Source organism: Hyperolius riggenbachi, chromosome 1 (assembly GCF_040937935.1).
Source record: "Hyperolius riggenbachi isolate aHypRig1 chromosome 1, aHypRig1.pri, whole genome shotgun sequence".
In the NCBI taxonomy this organism is placed as follows: domain Eukaryota; kingdom Metazoa; phylum Chordata; class Amphibia; order Anura; family Hyperoliidae; genus Hyperolius; species Hyperolius riggenbachi.
In genome coordinates this window covers 172,020-197,500 of record NC_090646.1, presented here as the reverse complement: position 1 = coordinate 197,500, position 25,481 = coordinate 172,020, and the positions used below count along the sequence as shown (strand labels likewise).

The 25,481-nt window shown below is 48.3% G+C and overlaps 1 protein-coding gene across 3 annotated transcripts in view; it reads left to right on the top strand.

Moving 5' to 3' along the window:
• LOC137562121 (retinol dehydrogenase 12-like) overlaps positions 1 to 25,481 on the top strand; it is a 171,278-nt gene that overhangs the window by 11,121 nt on the left and 134,676 nt on the right. The window contains exon 1 of one of the 3 annotated variants that reach the window (XM_068273470.1): positions 19,596 to 19,702. The exons of the other annotated variants lie outside the window; for them this stretch is intronic. Coding sequence (XP_068129571.1) covers positions 19,681 to 19,702 — 22 coding nt within the window. The 5' untranslated portion in view covers positions 19,596 to 19,680. Of the gene's footprint in view, positions 1 to 19,595; positions 19,703 to 25,481 lie in introns of those variants that run through there. 3 annotated transcript variants of the gene reach the window in all.

Genomic DNA, 25,481 nt, shown 5'->3' with positions numbered 1-25,481 from the left:
TTTCATTAAAATCGGCCCAGCAGGGCCTGAGCGGCATCCTCTGGCGGTGTTGGACGAGCTGAGCTCGTCCAGACCGCTCAGCAGGTTAACTGTCCTTGCCTGAAGGGCTGTAAGCTCCTTGGGGCACTCATGGTGGCAGAACACCGAGACCCACGCTGAGGCAGGCTGCTGACATCACTGGAGCGCATGGCGCTCAGCTCCCATTGGATAGGCGGCGGACGCGCTCTCAGTACACGCTCCGCCGCTGTAAACAATAGCCATGTGTGTATATCGCGTGTCAGCTGACCTGCTGACATGCCGCAATGTCATTGGTTATTTTGGATTCTTTTGCTTTCTAATTGGTTAGTCCTTGTATTTAACGCAGGTGAGCGCCCCTTGACATCGCCCGTGATAGCATTAGCTTTTGGCTTGTTGCTGGGTATGTGCTCACAAAACCTTTTGACTCTTGTTGCCGATTAAGCCTTGTATCTTGACCACGCTTACTTTATATTGGATTACCCGTTGCCAACTCCGCTTGTTTCCTGACCACGCTCTATTGGATCACCCGTTGCTGACTCTGCTTGTTTCCTGACCACGCTCTATTGGATCACCTGTTGCCGACTTTGCCATTGTACCTGGACTCTATTTGATTGCTACCTGGATCGACCTCGGACTGGATAAGGACTTGCATGAATGCTGCCTGCCCTGACATCTGGCTAGTACTGACCCTGTTATCTCTAAGCACCTGATCTGCATACCATTACTCCTGCTTGCAGTCACCTGACTCTCATCTGGATTGCCTCATCCGTCAGGCCTCAGGTGACTATATGATTGTGATACTGTGCTTTGTATTGTTGCTAATGGTTCTGTTTGGTGGATACTATCTGTCTGTATGCTACATCTACCTGCAGGGTGTATTGTAGTATTGTGTTAGGTAGGAGTTTGTGCAGGTGTTACGGGCTGGGCTATAGGTCAGTCATATGGGCATACAACCTGACCTATAGTTAATTGACCAGACAAGCCTGACAAGGCTTTTGTATTAGCAAGGGTGGACAGTGTTGGTGAAGTTTAAATGACTTTTTTCTCTCCATCTTCCATTATGACAGTGGTCATAGCATGACTTCGGCCCTAACCTGATGTCACATCCTGTCCATGTGGTCATAGAAACATGATGGCCTAAACCTGCTTAGTCCATGGCAGCTTGCTGTATGAAGCTATGAGGATGGAGACCTAACCTCCTTAATTCTAGATGGTAACACATGTGAGATATGGTAATCACTATTGCTTGCACTGCTGATGTCCCGGGTTTGTTCTCGTCCGGACAATGTATGAGCGAATCTTACATGACCTCACAGCATTGGCGTTTCTTTCCTCTGGACACTATGGCATGTGTATTTTGTGCTGGTTTTGTACAGACAGCTGGGAATTGGCTTGTTCTATATTACCTACTGATTGAGGAGTCTATTCTGGAAGGCTGATTCTATTTACTATGACATAGTAGCGATATTACAATATATAATATGACAGCGTAATCCTCCTGATTTACCAGAAAGGCCTAAACATTCCACCCAGACCTTTGTCCTCTTTGTAATTCATTATGTACCACATACACACAGGGGCGTAACAATAGACCCTGCAAAGGATGCAGGCGCAGGGGGGCAGGAAGCCGCAGGGGGCCCCATAGGGGGAGGAGTTTCCTTTCCCTGTCCTGAGAGACTGACAACTAAGGGCTCATCGAGAAAAAACTTTCTGATCTCTGCACAATTGTTCTAATGACTGCATCTGCTCAGTCAGTATGATAGAGAATGATACAAAGTTATGTAGACAGTCTCTATTCAGGGTGCAGCAGGGTCTTGTGTACAATGCTCATTTGCTAGAGAAAATGCGGGCAGTGCTTCACTGCTGTCTGTTTTTATCTACATTGAAAAAACACATTACAGTGTGCACTAGCCAATTGATCAACATTGGTTCTCAGTTTAGCTGTGCAGAAAGCGAGGAGGGGGAGAGAGGCAGTGATTTATGGTTATGCCCCTGCCTACATGGATCCAACAGTCTTGTCTGCCTCATATTACAAGCATAGTCCATGAAGAGACTCATGTCAGGATCTGATGGGGGCTAGCCTATGGAAGCAGCAATAACTGATTCCTTCAAATCTTTCAGAGCTTCTTATGCTACCTCTGTCATTACTGCCAAGGTTCTTATTCTATACGGTGTGTGAAAAGTCTGAGCGTTATAGATACTTACTGTCAGGAAGATTCTGAGGAGAAGGAAGGCCAGTTTTCTCCAACATCTCAGGAGAAAAGATGAACCTGTAAGGGAAGATCTGTCCATTTTCCTGCAGAGGAAGCAGAAGACTTACTGAAGGCTAGACATAGTCAGTGTAATAGAACTGATGATAAATCTCTTCCGGGTCAGTAGTATTTGGGTTTTAGAACCATCAGAACCACTTTGGTTTTTTAGTCCAATCTTCATCCAAGATACCTGTATGAGGTCAGTGGAATTGTCTGGAGAAAAAGCTATTTATTTCCAAAAGGTTCGGAAAATGATTTCTTGGAGCCGGGGCCAAGTTGGTGGACTGATGGGATTCTAGGAGAGGATCTGCTGCCCGGGAATACTCTTTTTATAATATAAGTACATTTCCTTAGGCAGCAGCATTTGGTTCATTTCAGTTAGGGCTGGTTCACACGGACGTCTGCGCGGCGTCGCGTTTCATGACGTGCGGCGGCTGCACGGTCAGGCTTTCAGCAGCCTTCGCGTCGTGTTCGGATGCGGTCGCGTTTTTTCTTCCCCTAGGGGGACATTACCCTTCGCGGTTGGCTGTCCCTGAAAGCTACATGTAGCTTCCAGGGGTACCTCGAACGCAAGCGAAAATCGGGACCCAAACGCCGCATTCGTGTAAACGCGTGCAAAATCTCGGTGCAAATGCTCCCATTCACTTGACGTTCCGAACCCTTTCGGTAAACGATCCGCAAGCGTCCGTCTGAACCAGCCCTTATGCCGCTGTAACCCCATAGGCCCTCTCATAGCCTGGACCATTCTGCCCATGCACAGTTTGTAAACCTTGAAACTGCACATGCGCGGAGCCGCGGACCATGGGAGCACGATCAAGCAGACAAGCGGTCTGGGCCGCACCTACATGGCAGTCCGCAACTGTGTCAGCTGCAGACTCTCCTGGTGCTGACAGCAACACAACTGAGTGGGCCAGGAAGACAGCAAGAGACCTTATGGACTACAAGGGGCTGGAAGATGCCCCAGGAAAGTATCTGCTGAACCTCTCATTGTCACTTAAGATTTTCTTTATGGCTGATCAGCGTGGATCCATACAAAAATGGCGCCTGCCAATAATGACGCACAGTGATGCCACTAATCCGTCTTCCGCTTATTGTTATTTAACGTTAACAGTTAATCATTAATTACCGTTAAGAAATCCTCTCCTTAAAAACGTTAAACAACTTTTTAATTGATATTAATAACTCTAACGCTCTTTATAGGAGTCTTCTTTTAAAGTTATTATTTTTAACTGGATTAATTGCTATTTTTTATTTTCAAATCATTGATATTTACATATAAACGCATTGCAGTATAATACATTTTAGTTATATTTACAATGTAATGCAGTGCGCAGTCCCATCCTGCACAAAGTGTATTATAGTGTACTAGCCGACCCGCAGCGTAGCATACGCCGCATAAGGGGGTAGAGGGCAGGAAGTAGAGTTGAGCCGAAATTTTCATAATTTCGCATTACTATAATTACGCATGCGAAATTTGCGATTACGATGCGAAATTACGGTAGCGTAATTGCCATTAAAATCGTAATTGAAAATACCGTAAGCGTAATTTTCAACGCGTAATTTCACGTTTCGTTCATGCCGTAATTTCGCATTAAACGCTACCGTAATTTCGCGTTAAACCGTAACGCTCCGTATAATATAAAAAAGCCGCCGACTTTAAGGGTTAATAGCAAAGCCCCCTTAAATGCTAAGAACCTCAAATTTGGAGAATGTATTAAGGAGATCAGGAGGAATAAGAGGAAAAACATTTTTTTCAAAAAGACCTTATAGTTTTTGAGAAAATCGATGTTAAAGTTTCAAAGTAAAAATGTATACATTAAAAAACCCGCCGACTTTAACGGTTAATAGCAAAGCCTTCTTAAAGTTTAGGAATACCAAATTCCCAGGGTATATTAAGGGGATCAGTGGGAATAAGAGGAAAATTTTTTTTTCAAAAAGACCTTATAGTTTTTGAGAAAATCGATTTTTAAGTTTCAAGGGCAAAAATGTCTTTTAAATGCGGAAAATGTCAGGTTTTTTTTGCACAGGTAACAATAGTGTATTATTTTCATAGATTCCCCCAAGTGGGAAGAGTTTTACTTACTTCGTTCTGAGTGTGGGAAATATTTAAAAAAAACGACGTGGGGTCCCCCCTCCCAGACCTCTTTAACCCCTTGTCCCCCATGCAGGCTGGGATAGCCAGAATGCGGAGCACCGGCCGCGTGGGGCTCCGCACCCTGACTATACCAGCCCGCATGGTCCATGGAATGGGGGGTCTCGGAAGGGGAGGGGCAGCCAAGCTTTCCCCTCCCCCTCCGAGCCCTTGTCCAATCTAAGGACAAGGGGCTCTTCTCCACCTCCGATGGGCGGTGGAGGTGGAGGCCGCGATTTCCTGGGGGGGGGGGGGGGTTCATGGTGGAATCTGGGAGTCCCCTTTAAAAAGGGGTCCCCCAGATGCCCACCCCCCCTCCCAGGAGAAATGAGTATAGAGGTACTTGTACCCCTTACCCATTTCCTTTAAGAGTTAAAAGTAAATAAACACACAGACACTTAGAAAAAGTATTTTAATTGAACAAAAAACATAACCACGAAAAAAGTCCTTTAATATTCTTAATTAACCATTAATACTTACCTGTCCCTTTAAATAAATGATCTTTGTTACATTGTAACTACGCCGCACCCAACGTCACTCGCCGCTCAGCCGCCGCACGGACCCGACAGAGCTCTGAGCTATATAGCTCAGAGCTCTCTAAGCATCTTTGTATTTGGGCTCCAAGGAGCCCCATTGGTCCTTAGCAGACCAATGGGGTTCCTTCTGATTTAAAGGAACCCCATTGGTCTGCTAAGGACCAATGGGGCTCCTTGGAGCCCAAATACAAAGATGCTTAGAGAGCTCTGAGCTATATAGCTCAGAGCTCTGTCGGGTCCGTGCAGGACGCTAAGTCCCCGCCGGCTCCGCTGCCCTCCCCGCCTCTCCCACATGTCACCCACATGTCACCCACATGTGGGTGACATGTGGGTGACAGATGTGGGTGGGGTGGACAGCGGGAGCCAGCGGGGACTTAGCGTCCTGCACGGACGCGTAATTGCTGCGGCGGCTGAGCGGCGAGTGACGTCGGGTGCGGCGTAGTTACAATGTAACAAAGTTGTTACATTGTAATAACTTTGTTACATTGTAACTGATAGAACATTTCCGAGGCTATTGCGAGGGATCATTTATTTAAAGGGACAGGTAAGTATTAATGGTTAATTAAGAATATTAAAGGACTTTTTTCGTGGTTATGTTTTTTGTTCAATTAAAATACTTTTTCTAAGTGTTTGTGTGTTTATTTACTTTTAACTCTTATACTCATTTCTCCTGGGAGGGGGGGTGGGCATCTGGGGGACCCCTTTTTAAAGGGGACTCCCAGATTCCACCATGAACACCCCCCCCCCAGGAAATCGCGGCCTCCACCTCCACCGCCCATCGGAGGTGGAGAAGAGTCCCTTGTCCTTGGATTGGACAAGGGCTCGGAGGGGGAGGGGAAAGCTTGGCTGCCCCTCCCCTTCCGAGACCCCCCAATCCATGGACCATGCGGGCTGGTATAGTCAGGGTGCGGAGCCCCACGCGGCCGGTGCTCCGCATTCTGGCTATCCCAGCCTGCATGGGGGACAAGGGGTTAAAGAGGTCTGGGAGGGGGGACCCCACGTCGTTTTTTTTATATATTTCCCACACTCAGAACGAAGTAAGTAAAACTCTTCCCACTTGGGGGAATCTATGAAAATAATACACTATTGTTACCTGTGCAAAAAAAACTGACATTTTCCGCATTTAAAAGACATTTTTGCCCTTGAAACTTAAAAATCGATTTTCTCAAAAACTATAAGGTCTTTTTGAAAAATGTTTTTTTTCCTCTTATTCCCATTGATCCCTTAATATACCCTGGGAATTTGGTGTTCCTAAACTTTAAGCAGGCTTTGCTATTAACCGTTAAAGTCGGCGGGTTTTTAAATGTATACATTTTTACTTTGAAACTTTAACATCGATTTTCTCAAAAACTATAAGGTCTTTTTGAAAAAAAAAATTTTCCTCTTATTCCTTCTGATCTCCTTAATATATTCTCCAAATTTGAGGCTCTTAGCATTTAAGGGGGCTTTGCTATTAACCCTTAAAGTCGGCGGCTACCTAACATTGATCCATGCGTCAACTTTTCCGCTTGGGAGCATGGCCATACGCATTAATTTCGTAATACCCACTGTAATGCGAAAATTATGCGAAAATTACGCTTACGTGAAATTTCGCGAAATCCTTCTTCATTACGATTATGTACTTACGGCCATAATCGTAATTACACTAATTACGCGAAATTTCGCGAAATCATAATTACGTCATTACGCTCATCTCTAGCAGGAAGGGGGTATTGGGCACAGCGGCGGGGAGGGGGGGTCGGACCCCCCCTCAACTGGGTCCCTCATGTGTGCTCCCCCTCCAGCTTAAGCTCAGCAGGAACCAACCCCCCCTCACCTGGGTCCCCCATGTGCGCTCCCCCTCCAGCTTAAGCTCAGCAGGAACCCCCCCTCCCTCCCTCCCTCACCTGGGTCCCCCATGTGCGCTCCCCCTCCTGCTTAAAGGAATACTATCGATGTATGCATTTATTTTTAAATGCTGTATGTTGTATCACACATTAGGACAAGTACTAGTAGCAATTTGATTCCTCACACAGCTGTTCCTCTCAGCTGTAAAATCCTCCGTCAGTTTTGGCCGTCAGTGTTGGATACAAATGTATCTATATGCTGAGGGCTCCCAGAGGGCTAAGCCCATGTCTGCACAGGGGAGTTGCTATCAACTCCTCAGTTTATAGTTTAATTATCACCTTGCTGAAAGAATCTTATTGATATGGTGGTAAGGGGTTAAAGATTCTAGCAATGTGTGTTTATTATCTTTGCTTCTCTTGACTGATAAAGATACTAATAATGCTAATTGTAAACAGTGGTCTGCCCCTCTCAGCAGCTTGTAAAGTGGATGCAGCCTGGAGTGAATCACCACAAGCAGACAGCCAGTCTGAGTGTAAACACAGACTATTGTTTATAGCTAGTTATATTCCAGCAATATTCCAGCTCATTTAGTTACCTGTTACCACCTCAGATCAGCCTATTTCTCCTCATGTCTCCTGCATGCTGTGAGTGACACAGTGAAATATATTTGTGAGCTGTGTGACAGAGTAACCAAGCAGCTCAGGGTGACCCAAACTACTATGAGCTGTGTGAGAAATGAATTTTTAAGCAGGGATAGCAAGAGAGAGACCTGGGTGAATAAATAAAGTGCCCCTAGCACTAGTGGTAATGTGTACACTAATATACAGTATTAAAAAAAAAAGTCGTTTCAATCGATAGTACTCCTTTAAGCACAGTAGCAGCCGCCACTATTAGTAAGAGGCAGCGGGCGGGGATGCCTCACCTCTTCCGTTTTCCAGCGTGTGTTCCACTGTCGTCACTTCCTGCAATGCCACACACTGTATTGCTGTAATTTGCCTTCTTAAAACAGAAGGAAATCTGCAATAATTCTGCTATAAATGAACATTTGTGGTTACCCACAATGCACTGTTACTAAATATGCCAATTATTCTTATTCACCCTTAGTAACCCAAGCAAGCATCCAGACCCACTGGTGTATAGCAAGCCTTTAGCTTTAAGTTTTACACAGTCATATCAAACCCACATGTGACAGCCTGTTTCAGACTTTTGGTCCTCATCTGTACATGGCAAGGATTGATATGGCTGTATGAGATAGGGCTTGGACCAGTACAACAGAGTAACCAAGCAGCTCAGGGCGACCCAAACCACTCAGAATGTATAGGAGGATAAAAGGGTCCAAAAAGCCCTCCTACTAAAAAAAAAGCAAAGCTTGGTGTAATTTGGCTTCTTAAAACAGAAGCAAATCTGCAATAATTCAGCTATAAGTGAACATTTGTGGTTACCCACAATGCACTGCTACTAAATATGCAAATTATTCCTTTTCACCCTTGGTAAGTCAAGCAAGCCTATGGGCCTGATTCACAAAGCGGTGCAAACTGTTAAGCACGGGTGTGCTAAACAGTTAGCACGTGAAGTGCCGTTCGTGGACTTTTGCACGCGCAAAGTGCCGCGATTTGCGCGATCGCGGTCTTTTGCGCGTGCAATTTGCGCGAATCGCAGCAGTTTGCACGCGCAAAACTCAGCAATCGTGCGACTCGCGGCAAATTGCACACACAAAAGACCGCGATCGCACGAATCGCAGCACTTCACGTGCTAACTGTTTAGCACACCCATGCTAAACATTTTGCACTGCTTTGTGAATCAGGCCCTACAGCTTTTCATTTTATAAAGTCATATCAAATCCACATGAGACAGCCTATTTCAGACTTTCAGTCCTTATCGGTTCTTGGTAGGGATTGATATGGCTATATGAGATAGGGCTTGGACCAGTACAACAGAGTAACCAAGCAGCTCAGGGTGACCCAAACCACTCGGAATGTATATAGGAGGATAAAAGAGACCAAGAAGCCCTCCTACTAAAAAAAAGCAAAGCTTGGTGTAATTTGCCTTCTTAAAACAGAAGCAAATCTGCAATAATTCAGCTATAAGTGAACATTTGTGGTTACCCACAATGCACCGCTACTAAATATGCAAATTATTCCTTTTCACCCTTGGTAAGTCAAGCAAGCCTATGGGCCTGATTCAAAAATCGGTGCAAACTGTTAAGCATGGGTGTGCTAACTGCTAAACAGTTAGCACGTGAAGTGCCGTTCGCAGACTTTTGCGCGCGGAAAGTGCCACGATTTGCGCAATCGCGGTCTTTTGCGCGCGCAAAAGTCCGCAATCGCACAAATCGCGGCAAATCGCGCACGCAAAAGACCGCAATAGCGCAAATCACGGCACTTTGCGCGCCCAAAAGTCCACAAACGGCACTTCACATGCTAAACAGTTTGCACCGTTTTGTGAATCAAGCTCTATAGCTTTAAATTTTACATAGTCATATCAAACCCACATGTGACAGCCTGTTTCAGACTTTTGTTCCTCACTAGTGTTGGGCGAACAGTGTTCGCCACTGTTCGGGTTCTGCAGAACATCACCCTGTTCGGGTGATGTTCGAGTTCGGCCGAACACCTGATGGTGTTCGGCCAAACTGTTCGGCCATATGGCCGAACTAAGAGCGCATGGCCGAACGTTCCCCGAACGTTCGGCTAGCGCTGTGATTGGCCGAACGGGTCACGTGGTTCGGGCCCGAACGCGCTCTGATTGGCCGAACGGTCACGTGGTTCGGGTAAATAAATACCCGAACCACGTCATATCTCCGCCATTTCTCTGTGGGTTTAGCTTTGGGTAGGCAGGCAGGGTAGTTCGCTCTCCAGCCACGATAGCCAGGGTCCCCCCCAGTCATTGTGTGTCGCTGCTGGGAACAGTAGTACACCGCTCGCTCAGCCACACTATATATATAGCATTGTTTACTGCCACTGTGTACCTCGCTCAGCCACGCTATATATAGCATTGTGTTTTCTGACACTCTGTGTACACGGCTCAGCCTGACTATATAGCATTGTGTGTACTGCCACTGTGCACCTCGCTCAGCCACGCTATATATAGCATTGTGTTTTCTGACACTCTGTGTACACGGCTTAGCCTGACTATATAGCATTGTGTGTACTGCCACTGTGCACCTCGCTCAGCCACGCTATATATAGCATTGTGTTTTCTGACACTCTGTGTACACGGCTTAGCCTGACTATATAGCATTGTGTGTACTGCCACTGTGCACCTCGCTCAGCCACGCTATATATAGCATTGTGTTTACTGCCACTCTGTGTACACCGCTCAGCCAGACTATATACCATTGTTTACTGACACTCTGTGTACACCGCTCAGCCAGACTATATACCATTGTTTACTGACACTCTGTGTACACGGCTCAGCCTGACTATATAGCATTGTGTGTACTGCCACTGTGCACCTCGCTCAGCCACGCTATATATAGCATTGTGTTTTCTGACACTCTGTGTACACGGCTTAGCCTGACTATATAGCATTGTGTGTACTGCCACTGTGCACCGCGCTCAGCCACGCTATATATAGCATTGTGTTTTCTGACACTCTGTGTACACGGCTTAGCCTGACTATATAGCATTGTGTGTACTGCCACTGTGCACCTCGCTCAGCCACGCTATATATAGCATTGTGTTTACTGCCACTCTGTGTACACCGCTCAGCCAGACTATATACCATTGTTTACTGACACTCTGTGTACACCGCTCAGCCAGACTATATACCATTGTTTACTGACACTCTGTGTACACGGCTCAGCCTGACTATATAGCATTGTGTGTACTGCCACTGTGCACCTCGCTCAGCCACGCTATATATAGCATTGTGTTTTCTGACACTCTGTGTACACGGCTTAGCCTGACTATATAGCATTGTGTGTACTGCCACTGTGCACCTCGCTCAGCCACGCTATATATAGCATTGTGTTTTCTGACACTCTGTGTACACGGCTTAGCCTGACTATATAGCATTGTGTGTACTGCCACTGTGCACCTCGCTCAGCCACGCTATATATAGCATTGTGTTTACTGCCACTCTGTGTACACCGCTCAGCCAGACTATATACCATTGTTTACTGACACTCTGTGTACACCGCTCAGCCAGACTATATACCATTGTTTACTGACACTCTGTGTACACGGCTCAGCCTGACTATATAGCATTGTGTGTACTGCCACTGTGCACCTCGCTCAGCCACGCTATATATAGCATTGTGTTTTCTGACACTCTGTGTACACGGCTTAGCCTGACTATATAGCATTGTGTGTACTGCCACTGTGCACCTCGCTCAGCCACGCTATATATAGCATTGTGTTTACTGCCACTCTGTGTACACCGCTCAGCCAGACTATATACCATTGTTTACTGACACTCTGTGTACACCGCTCAGCCAGACTATATACCATTGTTTACTGACACTCTGTGTACACGGCTCAGCCTGACTATATAGCATTGTGTGTACTGCCACTGTGTACCTCGCTCAGCCACGCTATATATAGCATTGTTTACTGACACTCTGTGTACACCGCTCAGCCAGACTATATAGCATTGTGTGTACTGCCACTCTGTGTACACGGCTCAGCCAGACTATATATCATTGTGTGTACTGCCACTCTGTGTACACCGCTCAGCCAGACTATATAGCATTGTGTGTACTGCCACTCTGTGTACACCGCTCAGCCAGACTATATAGCATTGTGTGTACTGCCACTCTGTGTACACCACTCAGCCAGACTATATAGCATTGTGTGTACTGCCACTCTGTGTACACCGCTCAGCCAGACTATATACCATTGTTTACTGACACTCTGTGTACACCGCTCACCTAGACTATATACCATTGTTTACTGACACTGTGTGTACACCGCTCAGCCAGACTATATAGCATTGTGTGTACTGCCACTGTGTACCTCGCTCAGCCACGCTATATATAGCATTGTTTACTGACACTCTGTGTACACGGCTCAGCCAGACTATATAGCATTGTGTGTACTGCCACTCTGTGTACACCGCTCAGCCAGACTATATAGCATTGTGTGTACTGCCACTCTGTGTACACCGCTCAGCCAGACTATATACCATTGTTTACTGACACTCTGTGTACACCGCTCAGCCAGACTATATATCATTGTTTACTGACACTGTGTGTACACCGCTCAGCCAGACTATATAGCATTGTGTGTACTGCCACTGTGTACCTCGCTCAGCCACGCTATATATAGCATTGTTTACTGACACTCTGTGTACACGGCTCAGCCAGACTATATAGCATTGTGTGTACTGCCACTCTGTGTACACCGCTCAGCCAGACTATATAGCATTGTGTGTACTGCCACTCTGTGTACACCGCTCAGCCAGACTATATAGCATTGTGTGTACTGCCACTCTGTGTACACCGCTCAGCCAGACTATATACCATTGTTTACTGACACTGTGTGTACACCGCTCAGCCAGACTATATAGCATTGTGTGTACTGCCACTGTGTACCTCGCTCAGCCACGCTATATATAGCATTGTTTACTGACACTCTGTGTACACGGCTCAGCCAGACTATATAGCATTGTGTGTACTGCCACTCTGTGTACACCGCTCAGCCAGACTATATAGCATTGTGTGTACTGCCACTCTGTGTACACCGCTCAGCCAGACTATATAGCATTGTGTTTACTTCCACTCTGTGTCTGCTGGGCCTGGGAACAGTAGTACACCGCTCACCTGCCACTGTATAGCATTGTGCTCTGTGTCGCTGCTGGGAATAGTGGTACACCGCTCTCCCGCCACTGTATAGCATTGTGCTCTGTGTCGCTGCTGGGAATAGTGGTACTGTATAGCATTTCTGTACTGCCACTGTACTGCTGCCAGTCAGCGTGTACTGTAAGGATAAGTGAAATGAGGAAGAAATCCGGTGAAAGAGGAAGGGGCAAGGGAAGAGGTGTTTCCCCTGACGGTTCACGTACAGGCCACAGGGGAGCACCCAAGAAAACCCACTCAATACCGCCCATGTTGTCCAGGACAACAACCCTCACAGATCCAAAAGAACAGGACCAGATAATTACTTGGATGACCTCTCAAGCGTCCAGCAGTGGGTTAAGCAGCACCAGCACATCACGCACGAGGTCCGAGTCCTCAGCCAGTTACAAGGAGCCAGTGGGCACAAAGCTGACACAACCGGCAGCGACACCACGCACACAACTGCCAGATAACCAGTCCGATGAATTACCTCAGGACACAATGGGGTATTCGCAGGAGCTATTCCCAGCCCAACAAACTTCCACCTTTCAAAGGTCAATGGAGGAACAGCCAGAAATGTTGTGCCCGGATTCACAACCATTAACTGTGGGAAATGCACCGCGCACTGAAATACAAGGCGAGTCCGAGGAGGACTCGGAAACCCAAATCCCAGAGCAAGTTGGGCAGGAGGGGTTGCAATTGCAGGAGGTCGGCCGACAAGATCTGGAAGACGACGTTGGAGTGAGCTGCGCAGAGGTTGTTCTGGGGAGCTCTACTCCACGGCGGCGGCCCCCCACAATGACATATGACGAGTTTGAGGAGATGGAAGAGGAGGGTATGGACAATGTGGACATAGACCCAGATTTTGTTTGTGAACGAGAACATCGCCGTCGTAGCAGCAGCACAGATGAGTCTGTTGAAGAACCCACTGCTGCACGAGTTCGCCTTGTGCCACAAGGTAGGCGGCGCGCAATTTCAGGCACCACAAGCGTGGAAGTTCAAGTGAGAGGCAAAAGAGGAGCAAACAGAAATCGCCAGCAAGGAGGCAGGTGCTCCAAAGTCTGGGCTTTCTTTGAAGACTGCACTGAGGATGTTACCATGGCGATTTGCAAGGTGTGCAAGACCCGCCTGAGCAGGGGGAAAAGTATTAACAACCTCTCCACCACCAGCATGAGCCGCCGCATGCTATCCAAACATCCCACTCTGTGGGCAAACGCGGCAGGACAGGGTACCAGCAACACTGCCTCCCTTGGGTTCACCAGACTCACCACCAGACCCGCCTCAGCAGCAGCAGTGGCCCAGCCATTGCGTGGTTCACAACATTCACAAACATCAGACGACGCTGACACTGTCACTTTCCGGAGTAGTGCTCTTGAGGTCTCCCAGTCTTCATCAAACACAACAACCAACAGCCCTTCCGTGTGCAGCGCTACGGTTCAGTTGTCTGTGTCGGAGATGTTTGAGCGCAAGAGGAAATTGCCAGCAAATGACCCCCGGGCCGTAGCAGTAACAGCCAGCATAGCCAAGCTTCTGGCCTGCGAAATGCTGCCATATCGAGTGGTGGAGACAAACAGCTTCAAGGGCATGATGTCAGTGGCCATCCCACGTTACGTGGTTCCCAGCCGCTACCACTTTGCGCGCTCTGCAGTGCCTGAGTTGCATGAGCACGTGGTCAGCAAAATAACCCGAAGCTTGAAGAATGCCGTTGCCTGCAAGGTTCACCTCACCACTGACACTTGGACGAGTGCGTTCGGACAGGGTCGATACATCTCCCTTACCGCGCACTGGGTGAACCTTGTGGAGCCTGGCAGCGATTCCTCACCTGCTACGGCGCGGGTGTTGCCCATGCCGCAAACAGCTGCACCGCCGTCCCTCCCACTGGATAACAACAGCAGCACCTACCTCTCTGACTCCTTCTCCTCCAACGCATCTCAAAGCTGTACCTCATCCGGAAACGCTAACCCAGCAGCAGTAGGATCGTGGAAGCAGTGCAGCATAGCTGTTGGCATGCGTCAGCAAGCGTTGCTGAAGCTGATCTGCCTTGGGGATAAGCAGCACACAGGGGAGGAAATTTGGAAGGGAATAAAGGAACAGACGGATTTGTGGCTGGCACCGCTGGACCTGAAACCGGGCATGGTTGTGTGTGATAATGGGAGTAATCTCATTCGCGCTTTAAGGTTGGCTAAGCTGACACACATCCCTTGCCTGGCGCACGTGATGAACCTAGTAGTTCAGCGGTTCCTGAGGACATACCCAGGCGTGGCTGATCTTCTGTTGAAGGTGCGTCGAGTGGCCAAACATTGTAGAAATTCCAGTACTGCTTCAGGGGCACTCGCCAAGATGCAGGAGCGCTTCAATCTCCCCCACCATCGCTTGCTGTGTGATGTCCCTACGCGCTGGAATTCTACGCTGCACATGCTAGCACGCTTTTGTGAGCAGAAGAGTGCAGTGGTCCAGTACATGACGGCGCAGTACCGAGGCGCATCCGGACAGCTGCCAAGCTTCTGTGGATCCGATTGGGCCAACATGTTGGACCTCTGCCAATTCCTCCAAAATTTTGAGCAATCCACGTTGCTTGTGAGCAGTGACAACTCTTCAGTCAGCATTACCATACCACTGCTGTGTTTACTGAAGAGGTCAATGTTGAAAATCAAGGAAACAGCTGTCATGATGCAACTGGGGGAATCTGAAGGAGAAAACGATCAGCGTGATGGTACCAACATCAGGCCATCCGCCTCAGGGAACGCTGGCCCCAGCAGCTATGACGAAGAAGAGGAGGAGGAACAGCTGGAGTTGGAGCAGGAATTTCCTGCCACCACTGACGAGGGCCAGAGCGGTGCACGTTGGACTTCCACAATTCAGCGCGAATGGTCAGCAGAAGCAGACCAGGAGGAAGGTGACGACTATGATGCATCACAACAACTATCACAACGCTCACAAGAGGATGATGAGGATTCTGGTAGGACTCTGGCACACATGGCTCAATTCATGCTAGACTGCATTGAACGCGACCCACGCATTGTGCGCATTCTGGACAACACCAATTACTGGGTTTATACCCTTCTGGATCCACGGTACAAACACAATGTTCCAAAACTGCTTGAAGAAAGAGTCAGACAGGTCAAAATGGAAGAATACCAGCAGGCCCTTGTGGAGACTTTAGAGAGGAGATTGACATCCTCCCCCTCCTCTAGCCAGTTGTACGCCGACAGACTGACTTCCGCAAACCCAGGACGACCAGGAGGGCAGCAAACAACGCAAGCCGCAGCTAGTGCCCAAAAGGGAATGGTATCGGCAGTGTCCTTGGAGTGGGAAAATTTTCTGACACCCATGCAGCAGCAGCCCACTGAACAGCAAGCGTGCAGATCCACCTCCAACACCGATCGCCTGGAGAAGATGGTCAAGGACTACATGTCAGATGACGTAGCTGTGTCGAACAATCCATCCGCACCCTTCAACTATTGGGTATCGAAGCTAGACACCTGGCACAAACTGGCAATGTACGCAATAGAGGTGCTGGCTTGCCCGGCAGCCAGCGTTATGTCGGAACGCTGTTTCAGTGCTGCCGGAGGCATCGTCACAGATCGGCGTATCCGCCTCTCCACAGAAAATGCAGACCGTCTGACTCAAATTAAAATGAATCAATCCTGGATTGGAAATGACTACGCAACACTCCAGGACCCCAACCAAGTAACATGACCAATGGACATCTGGGATGGTGTAGCGTTTCCGGTCCCTGTTTATTGAACCTCTCATCTGTATTACATTTATGACTGCATGGCGGCAAAAAGCATTGCTGCTATATCCGCACGCTTTTTGTCCTCATGCAAGGCCTGGGTTGTTGTGTCTCAAAAAGCATGGCCTTCTCCTCCTGCGCCTGCTCCTGTTCCATCACGTGAGCTGCTGCTGCTGCTGGGTTAGCGTTGCCGGTCCCTGTTTATGGAACCTCTTATCTTTATTACATTTATGACTGCATGGCGGTACAAAGCATGCTATCCGCACGCTTCTTGTCCTCATGCAAGGCCTGGGTTGTTGTGTCTCACAAAGCGTGGCCTTCTCCTCCTGCGCCTCCTCCTGTTCCATCACGTCTGCTGCTGCTGGGTTAGCGTTGCCGCGTGGTCCCTGTTTATTGAACCACTTATCTTTATTACATTTATGACTGCATGGCGGTACAAAGCATGCTATCCGCACGCATCTTGTCCTCATGCAAGGCCTGGGTTGTTGTGTCTCACAAAGCGTGGCCTTCTCCTCCTGCGCCTCCTCCTGTTCCATCACGTCTGCTGCTGCTGGGTTAGCGTTGCCGCGTGGTCCCTGTTTATTGAACCACTTATCTTTATTACATTTATGACTGCATGGCGGTACAAAGCATGCTTTCCGCACGCATCTTGTCCTCATGCAAGGCCTGGGTTGTTGTGTCTCACAAAGCGTGGCCTTCTCCTCCTGCGCCTCCTCCTGTTCCATCACGTCTGCTGCTGCTGGGTTAGCGTTGCCGCGTGGTCCCTGTTTATTGAACCACTTATCTTTATTACATTTATGACTGCATGGCGGTACCTCATGCAAGGCCTGGGTTGTTGTGTCTCACAAAGCGTGGCCTTCTCCTCCTGCGCCTCCTCCTGTTCCATCACGTCTGCTGCTGCTGGGTTAGCGTTGCCGCGTGGTCCCTGTTTATTGAACCACTTATCTTTATTACATTTATGACTGCATGGCGGTACCTCATGCAAGGCCTGGGTTGTTGTGTCTCACAAAGCGTGGCCTTCTCCTCCTGCGCCTCCTCCTGTTCCATCACGTCTGCTGCTGCTGGGTTAGCGTTGCCGCGTGGTCCCTGTTTATTGAACCACTTATCTTTATTACATTTATGACTGCATGGCGGTTCCTCATGCAAGGCCTGGGTTGTTGTGTCTCACAAAGCGTGGCCTTCTCCTCCTCCGCCTCCTCCTGTTCCATCACGTCTGCTGCTGCTGGGTTAGCGTTGCCGCGTGGTCCCTGTTTATTGAACCACTTATCTTTATTACATTTATGACTGCATGGCGGTACAAAGCATGCTATCCGCACGCTTCTTGTCCTCATGCAAGGCCTGGGTTGTTGTGTCTCACAAAGCGTGGCCTTCTCCTCCTGCGCCACCCTCCTCCTGTTCCATCACGTGTGCTGCTGCTGGGTTAGCGTTACCGGTCCCTTTTCCTGGAACCTCTTATATGTATTACATTTATGACTGCATGCCGACAAAAAGCATGCTACCTGTGCAAAGAAAACAGACATTTCCCGCATTAAAAGACAGTTTTCCCTTTGAAACTTTAAAATCGATTTTCTCAAAAACTATAAGCTCTTTTTGCAAATTTTTTTTTCCTCTTGTACCCACTCCCAAGGTGCACATACCCTGTAAATTTGGGGTATGTAGCATGTAAGGAGGCTTTACAAAGCACAAAAGTTCGGGTCCCCATTGACTTCCATTATGTTCGGAGTTCGGGTCGAACACCCAAACATCGCGGCCATGTTCGGCCTGTTCGGCCCGAACCCGAACATCTAGATGTTCGCCCAACACTATTCCTCACCAGTACATAGCAGGGATTGATATGGCTGTATGAGATAGGGCTTGGACCAGTACAACAGAGTAACCAAGCAGCTCAGGGTGACCCAAACCACTCGGAATGTATAGGGGGATAAAGGAGACCAAAAAGCCCTCCTACTAAAAAAAAAAGCAAAGCTTGGTGTAATTTTCCTTCTTAAAACAGAAGCAAATCTGCAATAATTCAGCTATAAGTGAACATTTGTGGTTACCCACAATGCACTGCTACTGAATATGCAAATTATCCCTCTTTGCCCTTGGTTTGATATGACACTACTTCTTCTTGCTTGGACCAGCCCCTTCTTCTTGCTTGGACCGGCCCTGGGGGCAGGGCGCTACTTCTTCTTCTTGTTTGAAGGTTGAGGCACTTACTCTATTATATATATAGATAGATTATAGTTAGCTAATGTTAAGAGTACTGTACTTTAAAGAGAACCCGAGGTGGGATTTACTTATGCTAGTGGGGCACAGAGGCTGGTTGTGCACACTATCACCAGCCTCTGTTGCCCCATGGTGTGCCTCCAGGACCCCCCTGCGCGCCGCTATACCCCCCGCAGTGCTGGCGACATGCAGTGTGTCGCCAGCACAATGTTTACCTATGCGCTGTCAGTCAGCGCTGCTCCCCCGCCTTCTCCGTATCGGCGCTACCCGCCCGCGTCACTTCCCTCCAATCAGCGGGAGGGAAGGGACGCGGGCGGGTAGCGCCGATACAGAGGAGGCGGGGGAGCGGCGCTAACAGACACGACATAGGTAAACATTGTGCTGGCGACACACTGCATGTCGCCAGCACTGCGGGGGGTATAGCGGCGCGCAGGGGGGTCCTGGAGGCACACCATGGGGCAACAGAGGCTGGTGATAGTGTGCACAACCAGCCTCTGTGCCCCACTAGCATAAGTAAATCCTACCTCGGGTTCTCTTTAAAGGTAGAAATTAGCTGACATTAATATCGTTATGATTTTTTTTTTTTTTTTTTTTTAAACTCCAATCCTGCACAGTCACAGTGTATTAATGTTAGTTAACGATCACAGTACTGAACATTACTTGCACAAAGTTGATAACGTTAGTTTACGTTTACAGTACTGCACATTACTTGAAAAAAGTTGATAACATTAATAACGTTAATATTGTGTTTTTTTAAACCCTCGATCTGCAACATCTTTAAAATTTTTGACAACCCAACTGGCTCTGCTGAGACCCTAATCCAAACACCTCTCTCGTAGGATGAATTAGCACCATTTCTTGCTGTGGAAAGGATGCATCACGTGCCGGCACTGCCGAGTCTGCCCGGGTCTCCTCTGCAGGTGTTCATATTCAAGCATAGAGATGCTTTTCCTAAAGAGGTCCACAAGCTGGGGACCACTGACTGATGTTCTCCTCTGTCTTCTCTGGGGACAGCAGAACCGCAGAGCTTTTACTACGATAAACAGGAGGCTTCAGGCCAAACACCAACACTGCTATTTCCAGCCAGTCTCCAGGTGGTAGCCGGTGAGCCCACAAGGTTCTTCACTGATCCAGAGGAACCTGAGGCGGGGCTAGATTAGCTGCCCAACTGACTACAATGAGTGCAAATTTGTGAAGTTATGGTGATATTTCCCCAGAAAAGTAAGTCCGGGGTTTTGTATTATGACCACTAGGTGTTGCTGTATCCCTGCAATTTATAAATACCTGTTGCACTTTATTCTACTTTCCACTACCAAGTTAATAATATGCTGGGTTACTGGCAGTGAGTACTTTTTATGCAATATACAGTATGTCTCAGGAAAAATGTGCGCTTCCACTATAACAGACCACGATATGCAATAGGGAGAATGGAAACAGTGGGTTTTAACCTTTACAGTGGTCTAAAGCCTAGGTTCTCAACGTGTGGTACGCGTACCCCAGGGGGTACTTCTGGTGGTTCCAGGGGGTACTCGGGCTTGATATACTTGACCAAGAAGACCAAATTTAAAATTTTAGAAGATCGTAAATCTCATTTAAACACCACCAAATTAGTATTTTAGCTAATTCAAAGCAATAGTACACGCATGGAAATTGTTTAGAACCAATTATCATGTACTACGATTAAAGGGGTACATGTGATAATGGTTACTATGCTGGGGGTACTTGGTGAGTACAGGGTTTTAAAAGGGGTACATACCAATAAAATGTTAAGAAATACTGGTCTAAAGCACTAATAGATATTGTCCTGCAATTGGGAGGGTCCATTAAAATGATTAATAGGCTTGATACAGAGGGGTGTGGCCTAGGGATGACAGGTCTCACCTGGGTTCTTAGGTATTGCTGAGTGTGAACTAAGTGTGATTGTATGGTGAGAGTGACTGCATGCTGAGTTTGAGCTGAGGGTATGGTGAGTGTGACTGCATGCTGAGTGTGAGCTGAGTGTGAGTGTATGGTGAGAGTGACTGCATGCTGAGTGTGAGCTGAGTGTGAGTGTATGGTGAGTGTGACTGCATGCTGAGTGTGAGCTGAGTGTGAGTGTATGGTGAGTGTGACTCCATGCTGAGTGTGAGCTGTGACTCCCTGCTGAGTGTGAGCTGAGTGTGAGTGTATGGTGAGTGTGACTCCATGCTGAGTGTGAGCTGAGTGTGAGTGTATGGTGAGTGTGACTCCATGCTGAGTGTGAGCTGAGTCTGAGTGTATGGTGAGAGTGACTGCATGCTGAGTGTGAGCTGAGTGTGAGTGTATGGTGAGTGTGACTGGATGCTGAATCTGTGCTGAGTGTGACTGCATGCTGAGTGTGAGCTGAGTGTGACTGCATGCTGAGTGTGAGCTGAGTGTGACTGCATGTTGAGTGTGAGCTGAGTGTGACTGCATGCTGAGTATGTGCTGAGTGTGAATGTATGGTGAGTGTGACTGCATGCTGAGTGTGAGCTGAGTGTGAGTGTATAGTGAGTGTGACTGCATGCTGAGTGTGAGCTGAGTGTGAGTGTATGGTGAGTGTGACTGCATGCTGAGTGTGAGATTATGGTGAGTGTAACTGGATGCTGAATCTGTGCTGAGTGTGATTGCATGCTGAGTGTGACTGCATGCTGAGTATGTGCTGAGTGTGAATGTATGGTGAGTGTGACTGGATACTGAATCTGTGTTGAGTGTGAGTGTATAGTGAGTGTGACTGCATGCTGAGTGTGAGCTGAGTGTGACTGCATGCTGAGTGTGTACTAAGTGTGAATGTATGGGGAGTGTGACTGGATACTGAATCTGTGCTGAGTGTGAGTGTATAGTGAGTGTGACTGCATGCTGAGTGTGAGCTGAGTGTGACTGCATGCTGAGTATGTGCTGAGTGTGAATGTATGGTGAGTGTGACTGCATGCTGAGTGTGAGCTGAGTGCGAGTGTATGGTGAGTGTGACTGCATGCTGAGTGTGAGCTGAGTGCAAGTATATGGTGAGTGTGACTGCATGCTGAGTGTGAGCTGAGTGTATGGTGAGTGTGACTCCATGCTGAGTGTGAGCTGAGTGTGAGTGTATGGTGAGAGTGACTGCATGCTGAGTGTGAGCTGAGTGTGAGTGTATGGTGAGTGTGACTGCATGCTGAGTGTGAGTGTATGGTGAGTGTGACTGGATGCTGAGTGTGAGCTAAGTGTGACTGCATGCTGAGTATGTGCTGAGTGTGCATGTATGGTGAGTGTGACTGCATGCTGAGTGTGAGCTGAGTGTGACTGCATGCTGAGTGTGTACTAAGTGTGAATGTATGGTGAGTGTGACTGGATGCTGAATCTGTGCTGAGTGTGAGTTTATAGTGAGTGTGACTGCATGCTGAGTGTGAGCTGAGTGTGACTGCATGCTGAGTATGTACTGAGTGTGAATGTATACTGAGTGTGACTGCATGCTGAGTGTGAGCTGAGTGCGAGTGTATGGTGAGTGTGACTCCATGCTGAGTGTGAGCTGAGTGTGAGGGTATGGTGAGTGTGACTGCATGCTGAGTGTGAGCTGAGTGTGAGTGTATGGTGAGTGTGACTCCATGCTGAGTGTGAGCCGAGTGTGAGGGTATGCTGAGTGTGACTGCATGCTGAGTGTGAGCTGAGTGGGAGGGTATGCTGAGTGTGACTGCATGCTGAGTGTGAGCTGAGTGTGAGCTGAGTGTGAGTGTATGGTGAGTGTGACTGGATTCTGAGTGTGAGCTGAGTGTGAGGGTATGGTGAGTGTGACTGGATGCTGCGTGTGAGCTGAGTGTGAGGGTATGGTGAGTGTAACTGGATGCTGAGTACGAGCTGAGTGTGAGTGTATGCTGAGTGTGAGTGTATGGTGAGTGTGAGCTGAGTGTGAGTGTATGGTGAGTGTGACTGTATGCTGAGTGTGAGCTGAGTGTGAATGTATGGTGAGTGTGACTGCATGCTGAGTGTGACTGCATGCTGAGTGTGAGCTGAGTGTGACTGCATGCTGAGTGTGAGCTGAGTGTGAGTGTATAGTGAGTGTGACTGGATGCTGAGTGTGAGCTGAGTGTGAGTGTATGGTGAGTGTGATTTCATGCTGAGTCTGAGTGTATGGTGAGTGTGAGCTGAGTGTGAGTGTATGGTGAGTGTGACTGCATGCTGGGTGTGTGCTAAGAGTGACTGCATGCTGAGTGTGAGTGTATGGTGAGTGTGAGCTGAGTGTGAGTGTATGGTGAGTGTGACTGCATGCTGGGTGGGTGCTAAGAGTGACTGCATGCTGAGTGTGAGTGTATGGTGAGTGTGACTGCATGCTGAGTGTGAGTTGAGTGTGAATGTATGGTGAGTGTGACTGCATGCTGGGTGTGAACTGAGTGTGAGCTGAGTGTGACTGCATGCTAAGTGTGAGCTGAGTGTGAGCTAAGTGTGACTGCATGCTGAGTGTAAGCTGAGTGTAAGTGTATGGTGAGTTTGACTCCATACTGAGTGTGACTGCATGCTGAGTGTGAGTGTATGGTGAGTGTGACTGCATGTTGGGTGTGTGCTAAGAGTGACTGCATGCTGAGTGTGAGTGTATGGTGAGTGTGACTGCATGTTGGGTGTGTGCTAAGAGTGACTGCATGCTGAGTGTGAGTGTATGGTGAGTGTGACTGCATGCTGAGTGTGAGTTGAGTGTGAATGTATGGTGTGACTGCATGCTGGATGTGAACTGAGTGTGACTGCATGCTAAGTGTGAGCTGAGAGTGAATGTACGGTGAGTGTGAGCTGAGAGTGAATGTATGGTGAGTGTGAGCTGAGAGTGAATGTATGGTGAGTGTGTGCTGAGTATGAGTGTGAGCTGAGTGTGACTGCATGCTAAGTGTGAGCTGAGTGTGAATGAGTATGACTGCATGCTGAGTGTGAGCTGAGAGTGAATTATGGTGAGTGTGTGCTGAGTATGAGTGTGTGCTGGGTGTGACTGCATGCTGATTGTGAGGTGAGTGTGACCGCATGCTGAGTGTGAGCTGAGAGTAAGTGTATGGTCAGTAAGTGTGATCTGGACATTAGTGAGCTCAGTGTTAGTGCATGCAGTGTTAGTACATACACAGTGTGGTGACTGTAAAATACAAGTTACCCATTGCTGTCATTCTGTAGTTACTGACTGTACTGAGCATTGTGTTTGGTGTCATTGTGTCATGGCCACCTGCTAGTTTGGCTGGCAGTTGAAGGCCACAGCCGGTGAGGTTGGTAATGATAATAGAGGGGGCCCCTCCCCTGGAATGAGATAAGGTGACCCTTTTCCATAGTTCAGGGCTGCAGAGAGATAAGAGAGCAGAGTGTGTGTGGTGATAACAAACTAGGAGGATCTTCCAGTATCTGGGTCAGGTCCTCTTCTCTCCCCAACTCTCATAATACTCTCTGGGACTGGGAGGGGCAATCTAGAGAAACAATAAGCAGGCTTGCTCCACTTAGGGCTGTTTTATACTACATGTGATTTGCTGCTTTTTACGATCCAGCAGTGCTGCTCGGATACCCCTTTTCAAAATCCAGATCCAATTCGGATTCGGATCTGGATACCCAGATATCCAGATCCGGGTCGGATATCCGATTTCAAAAATTTCGAATCCGAATCGGATATCCAACCTCAGTATCCGGGTTATCCGTCCGGATTCGGATATCTGGACAGAAAAAACGGAAGTGGCCTTTAAATTGATTTAAAAACGTTTTTTAGGGTAAATGAGGCATGTATTTAAAATCCCCCCCCCCCCCCCCCCCCCCCAAAAAAAATGGCTGTCAGTTAACATCAGGACTAGGTTCCAGACAGCGGTCGTACAACCCACATTGTGTCCAAAGTCCAACCGCACAACTGGGACATGACAGTTTTCAGCCCAGATACCTCCAAAAAATTACACAGCAATTGTGTTTTGGGATAAATATAGATGGTAGCAGCAGCAGTGGCCTGTGGCACCCTGGCGGTGGGAGCAGCAAAGGCAGCAGGAGCAGGGCAATGCAGCAGGTGTAACGTCTGCCAGGAGCTAGAGTTGGGCCGAACGGTTCGCCTGCGAACGGTTCCATGCGAACTTCAGTGGTTCGCGTTCGCGTCCCGCAGGCAAACTTTTGCGGAAGTTCAGTTCGCCCCATAATGCACCATGGAGGGTCAACTTTGACCCTCTACATCACAGTCAGCAGGCCCAGTGTAGCCAATTAGGCTACACTAGCCCCTGGAGCCCCACCCCCCTTATATAAGGCAGGCAGCGGCGGCCATTACGGTCACTCGTGTGCCTGCCTGCATTAGTGAGAGTAGGGCGAGCTGCTGCACTGTCTCTCATAGGGAAAGATTAGTTAGGCTTAGCTTGTCCCTGGCTGCATACCTGTTCAGTGAACACACCACTGCATACCTGTCCAGTGAACCCACCACTGCATACCTGTTCAGTGAACCCACCACTGCATACCTGTTCAGTGAACCCACCACTGCATACCTGTTCAGTGAACCCACCACTGCATACCTGTTAAGTGAACCCACCACTGCATACCTGTTTAGTGAACCCACCACTGCATACCTGTTCAGTGAACCCACCACTGCATACCTGTTCAGTGAACCCACCACTGCATACCTGTTCAGTGAACCCACCACTGCATACCTGTTTTGTGAACCCGCCACTGCATACCTGTCCAGTGAACCCACCACTGCATACCTGTTCAGTGAACCCACCACTGCATACCTGTTCAGTGAACCCACCACTGCATACCTGTTCAGTGAACCCACCACTGCATACCTGTTCAGTGAACCCACCACTGCATACCTGTTCAGCGAACCCACCACTGCATACCTGTTCAGCGAACCCACCACTGCATACCTGTTCTGTGAACCCGCCACTGCATACCTGTTCTGTGAACCCGCCACTGCATACCTGTTCTGTTCAGTGAACCCGCCACTGCATACCTGTTCTGTTCAGTGAACCCGCCACTGCATACCTGTTCTGTTCAGTGAACCCGCCACTGTATACCTGTTCTGTTCAGTGAACAGTTTGGT